General features: G+C 50.4%; 3 protein-coding genes across 3 annotated transcripts in view; 1 reads left to right on the top strand and 2 right to left on the bottom strand.

The window, feature by feature from the left end:
• Positions 1-656, bottom strand: part of PPTG_19662 (hypothetical protein) — a gene marked incomplete at both ends in the record, with an annotated part of 6,468 nt that extends 5,812 nt beyond the window's left edge. Inside the window, one exon of the mRNA XM_008918212.1 lies at positions 11-656. Coding sequence (XP_008916460.1) covers positions 11-656 — 646 coding nt within the window. The remainder of the gene's footprint in view (positions 1-10) is intronic.
• A 1,303-nt stretch (positions 657-1,959) lies between these two features.
• Positions 1,960-2,589, top strand: PPTG_24682 (hypothetical protein; the record flags this gene model as incomplete). The annotated part of the gene is made up of 3 exons (XM_008918211.1): positions 1,960-2,125; positions 2,294-2,355; positions 2,542-2,589. 3 exons carry the CDS (start codon positions 1,960-1,962, stop codon positions 2,587-2,589), a joined length of 276 nt encoding a protein of 91 aa, XP_008916459.1.
• A 1,149-nt stretch (positions 2,590-3,738) lies between these two features.
• On the bottom strand, positions 3,739-5,415 carry PPTG_19661 (hypothetical protein; the record flags this gene model as incomplete). The annotated part of the gene is made up of 1 exon (XM_008918210.1): positions 3,739-5,415. One exon carries the CDS (start codon positions 5,413-5,415, stop codon positions 3,886-3,888), a length of 1,530 nt encoding a protein of 509 aa, XP_008916458.1. The 3' UTR covers positions 3,739-3,885.
• Positions 5,416-5,840: the final 425 nt, after the last annotated feature.

Genomic DNA, 5,840 nt, shown 5'->3' with positions numbered 1-5,840 from the left:
CCACGCACACCCCAGTACACGTGCGAGTTGCGCTTAGCGTCGGCATCGACGATGGTGCCGTTGGCAAGGGCCACACGGACACTCTCAATGTTGTCCAGCACGGTACCGCTAGAACGTGAAAGGGTACCGAATCCCGAAGCGGCCACACCGGTCATACCGACATCGGGGCAACGGCCGTGAGGAAGAGTGCGCTTGTACTTGTTCCACATGTGGTTCGCGGCCTCCGAGATCATGACGGGGCCTCCGTACGACAGCAACTTAGTAGACGGGTCGTACTTTAGGTGCTTCAGAGCCTTCAGGTTAATGACGAGGGCTCCATCGTTACGTCCGAAACCCATGCTCGAGAACGAGCGGTTGCCACCAAGGGTGGTCACCTTGACACCAGCACTAGCGGCACACTTTAGGGCAGCAGACACCTCCTTCTCCGTCTTGGGGAAAGCGACAGCGGCAGGCACGGGGTTCACGCGCGAGTTCCACGGTTGGATATCCATCGTCCAGGTGGTGGTGGTGGGGACCGAGTTCTCGATGCCAGCCTTGTTTAAGCATGAACCGACATCGGCCTGGGTACCAGCAGCAACGGCAAAGCCGCCGTGGGCAGCGATGACGGAGCAGAGAGCGATAATTGCGCGACTGGCGCCGGAGACCGAAGCAACCATGACTTGCCTTATGCTTGAGGTCGAGTAGGGCTGACGGCTTGAGTGCTCGAAGGCGAATGCGAAAGTGAGTCAACTGTTGCTCCCTACATCATGAGGCGGGTCCCAGGTAAGCCCTGCCTCAGGGGTTTGGCCTGCTGGCGCAGTGCATGGGCCAGATGACCAGCATAAACACCAACAGAGCATTGCAGCATCGTAAGGGTGCTGCGAAAGTACACTTCGACCATCTGACCCATACAATTGAGGGTTTCAGCGACAGATTGTTCCACTCGACCAAGCCCAAGATTAATCTGCCGGTTCTTTGACAGGAGCAACTTGACGAAGTGTGGAGGTGGCGTGCGCCGTAGACGCCATTCCGCTTCAGATGCCAACAGATCACCTCAAGGCAAACATTATTCCTAGCGAAAGGTATGCAATTCTAAGTCTGCGGTCGTATTTTGATACCGTGCCAAAAATCTTTCGGTCTTAACGCCGAGTTCAATTATATTGTAAACAATAGCAGCCTAATACATTCAAGCACTAGCATCTATCGACGCAGGTTTAACTAAAAAAACTAAATTATTCAAACAAATTTAATAAACAAATTAATCCTTGAAAAATATGTTATCTTTACAAAAAACAAGTACGAAAGATTGTTTCATTTGTCGCCTGCAGTTGTCTGTAAAAGAGTGTATTGCTTGCGTTGGTCGTGAAATGTTTACGATGGAATGCAACCGGTATAAAATACATGGAGCTCTGTACCGGTACTGTACAGCGAGTAAGCTTTGACAGCTGTTCACTAGGAAACCATGCGTAATTCAAATTCTGTAAGAGGTCCTTTGCACAATTGAAATTACAATTGAGGGGTTTTAATTTTGCAATTGTGTTAGCGAAAAAAAAATGTAGTATTAGATTGGATTTAGATGTATTGCCATGATTTTAGCCACTGAGAACGTAGTAAAAAGTAAAGGCTGCAATTGTAAACATACTATCGCTTGCGCTAGGGAAGTCTCAAAATACACTTTTTGAAAACTTCAGCGCTTTCGATGAAATAAATATACTCTTTATCGTGGCCTTGCAGCTTTTCCGCTTCAGTAATGCCTCGAAAATTCCCTTCTACCATGAAATCGATCCGCACAGGGCGGCAACGACCTGTACCAGTGAAGCTGTTACTGAAGAAAAGCTATGGCAAAGTTATGAGCGCAGTAGGGTCACAATGAATTGAACTTATTGAAATGATTGGACAAAAACATTCACGAAGCTTTTGTCGCCATGCATCTTTTCCTCGCGTTCTTGGTGCTGCTGCTACTACTGGTATCCAGCGCCGATGTCTTCAGTGGAGGTATCGCGCATTTTGAACTGCAGCACGCACTATGCGGTGCTCAAACTAGGTGAATCCAGCCATGTGCCATCGTTCACGGATGCCCAGGAAGTGCGCAGACGCTACAAGGAGCTCGCGGTCCGCGTCCATCCAGACAAGAATCGAGCTACTGGTAAACTCCACATTCACAAACTTTGTTTTAGTAGATAGCGTGTTGTACAGCATTGTGTAGCCACTGTTGTGTTTGAGAGCTTCAGGAGTTTACCTTGTGTGTTGGCCTTCAAAAGCACAGAGAACACTTGTGTATCCTCCTACAATTTTACCTCATCCAGGTCATTAGAATTGAAGACGCCAATCCGCACGCACCCAGTGTCCAACAGCTTCAGCGTCCTCCTTTTCTGGGTGCGTTGCTGCACTTGGCGCCCAATCGGTATGATCTAGGAGTACAATAGACGGCCTAGGCCATATTGCACACGTTCCATGAAACAGTCGCCATAGCATTGGCACACCCCTAAATCTCCGACGTCCTTGAATCGAATCCGCGTCGGGTTCAAACACTCTGTTATATCTAACACGTCTTTGGGCCAGGCGACATCATCTGGCAAGCGGTTGGTGTCTACACGACGCTCCTCATAGATAGGACGACGTAGATGAAGCTCTCGCAATCACGCGAGCACGCCTGGCAGCTCTAAAAGCCTGCACCCAAGACGGTGCCCAAAGTGCTCAAGAGTGCCCAAACGAATATAATAACCTACAGTAAAAATAACAAACGATTTACTTCCTCTCGTTTGTAATAAATGCAACATTCTTCACATGATAAAATGTAGTTTCCCCTGGAGGGTCGGTTTCGAGGCGCTGATTGGCGGAATCCATGCAGTTTGATCCCCTCTTTCCAATGCTGTTTGAGCGCGAAAAAACTCTACAAACGCCGAAGTTATGGTGGAAAGAGTGCTCTCCGCCAGGTCACCAGTGCACATTTTTCAGCATCTTTAACACTAGGCACTCGCCATTCTGGCATGCATAGCCACCACCACCACCATAATTAAGTGTACGCACTGGTATACCGATATCATATTAATAGTGCTCCCAACAGGCTTAATTGTATGGTGTCAAAACAGCCCAGACGGGCTCAATTTTTCTGAATTGCTCCCCGTCGTTGTGACATCTTGGATATTTATATATATTTTAATATATTAACGGTTAAAATAGCACTTTAGTATACTTCCAACGCAGCTTCGACAAAGCCAATACTGCCGCTGCGAAGCAGGAACAGGAGATACGAAGTAACAGCAATTCCCGCTGGTTGGGACTCATTCTATAAGTGCGTAGATTTTGTTAAATTTTATTGGGGAAAACCTTGCCATTACTGTGTGATGAGTCGGTATGACAATGGTCGTACTAATACATCTAACACGCCGAAGCTAAGCCAAATTACTTCATTTGTAGTTGAAGTTTACCGATATGCCACCATAACAGCGTTGATTCCGTAGCGTGTTGCCATTTCCTCTCGTAGTCTTCGCGAAGCCCTAGTCACAAAAAGACGTAAGCAAATATTAATAATCGGAGAGAACTTATTTTAATAAAAAAACGTAAGCAACTAATCGGAGAGAACTTGTAACTATTCTAAAATAATAAAAATAAGTTCCCTCCGATTATTTTGAAATATTAACATATCAGTACCATCAGCAATCCCAAAAACTACATCTTTGCAATTTTCGACCCCTAATAATCATGATTTGCATCCAAGCATCGAAAACAGAATAAACAACCGCCGAAGAATCAAGCCACCACCTGAGTACACCAGAGTGGTTTTTTCATTTCTCTTTAATCCCCGCAGCCCTTCAAAAGGATCCGGGGGTGACTACATTCACATGATGTTCTACGTAAGACAAATCTTCTCAGCTGAAGCACCGACTTGACCTATTCGATCGTCTAAGCAGTCAGGGCGGGGATGGCCTGAGGGTCCGTGTTGAACATCTCGTTCGGGTCGACCTCAGTCTTGATCTTCTGCAGCCTCTCGAAGTTGCCGCCGCCGTACAGGTACTCAGCCATCTCCGGCACCGTCCATCTCTCGTCACGGTACGTCGTGAATCCGCCGGGCACACCGCCCGAAGCCTTGTAAGCATCCACGAACTTGTAGAAGTGCTCGCGCATGGTGGTAATCGAGCTGTCGGCGAATTTCACGTCGAAGGACGCCGTACGCATGTCCCAACGAACCAGGTGCAGGTTGTCGTCGTGCTTCCAGGCAGACGTGTCTGCCTTGACTGTCTTGGCGTACGCACCACCCCAGATGTCCACGAAGCCAGAAGCCGAGGCATCAGGAAGCTTGGGAGCGAAGGCAGTACCGGAGAAGAGCTCCCAGGCCGTGGCGTTGTCAAGAGGAGTCGAGCGAGGAATCGTCACCGATGCGATGTAGAAGTAACGACGGGGAGTCAGAGTCTCCTTCTGGAGGCCAGGGGTCGAAATGTCCTCGGACGTCCAGAAGTCGTTCTCGTTGGAGGTGAGAACCATCGAAGGGGGCAGGTTCTTCATGAGCGAACCCAACACGGCCTTGGCCTTGGCGCCACCTCCGTAGAAGAAACCCTGCAGCGTGGACTTGGTCTTGAGGCTAAAGCGGATGGACACCAGGTCGTTGTTGTCCTTGCTCAGAGCCCACGTCTGCGTTCCGATAAGGGCATCCACGTTGTCCTGCTGGGTGGGCTTGTAGCTCGAGTTGAAAGCGATAGTGTAGTTCGTCACGCGCTCCGATGGGGGATCAAGGGTCTTGATCTTGAAGTCCAGCACCACGCCCATCGAGCTGGCGGCGCCACGCACACCCCAGTACACGTGCGAGTTGCGCTTAGCGTCGGCATCGACGATGGTGCCGTTGGCAAGGGCCACACGGACACTCTCAATGTTGTCCAGCACGGTACCGCTAGAACGTGAAAGGGTACCGAATCCCGAAGCGGCCACACCGGTCATACCGACATCGGGGCAACGGCCGTGAGGAAGAGTGCGCTTGTACTTGTTCCACATGTGGTTCGCGGCCTCCGAGATCATGACGGGGCCTCCGTACGACAGCAACTTAGTAGACGGGTCGTACTTTAGGTGCTTCAGAGCCTTCAGGTTAATGACGAGGGCTCCATCGTTACGTCCGAAACCCATGCTCGAGAACGAGCGGTTGCCACCAAGGGTGGTCACCTTGACACCAGCACTAGCGGCACACTTTAGGGCAGCAGACACCTCCTTCTCCGTCTTGGGGAAAGCGACAGCGGCAGGCACGGGGTTCACGCGCGAGTTCCACGGTTGGATATCCATCGTCCAGGTGGTGGTGGTGGGGACCGAGTTCTCGATGCCAGCCTTGTTTAAGCATGAACCGACATCGGCCTGGGTACCAGCAGCAACGGCAAAGCCGCCGTGGGCAGCGATGACGGAGCAGAGAGCGATAATTGCGCGACTGGCGCCGGAGACCGAAGCAACCATGACTTGCCTTATGCTTGAGGTCGAGTAGGGCTGACGGCTTGAGTGCTCGAAGGCGAATGCGAAAGTGAGTCAACTGTTGCTCCCTACATCATGAGGCGGGTCCCAGGTAAGCCCTGCCTCAGGGGTTTGGCCTGCTGGCGCAGTGCATGGGCCAGATGACCAGCATAAACACCAACAGAGCATTGCAGCATCGTAAGGGTGCTGCGAAAGTACACTTCGACCATCTGACCCATACAATTGAGGGTTTCAGCGACAGATTGTTCCACTCGACCAAGCCCAAGATTAATCTGCCGGTTCTTTGACAGGAGCAACTTGACGAAGTGTGGAGGTGGCGTGCGCCGTAGACGCCATTCCGCTTCAGATGCCAACAGATCACCTCAAGGCAAACATTATTCCTAGCGAAAGGTATGCAATTCTAAGTCTGC

Source organism: Phytophthora parasitica (assembly GCF_000247585.1).
Source record: "Phytophthora parasitica INRA-310 unplaced genomic scaffold supercont2.157, whole genome shotgun sequence".
Classification (NCBI taxonomy): domain Eukaryota; phylum Oomycota; class Peronosporomycetes; order Peronosporales; family Peronosporaceae; genus Phytophthora; species Phytophthora nicotianae.
The sequence above is the reverse complement of the archived record's forward strand: the minus strand, read 5'-3'. Positions and strand labels throughout refer to the sequence as shown.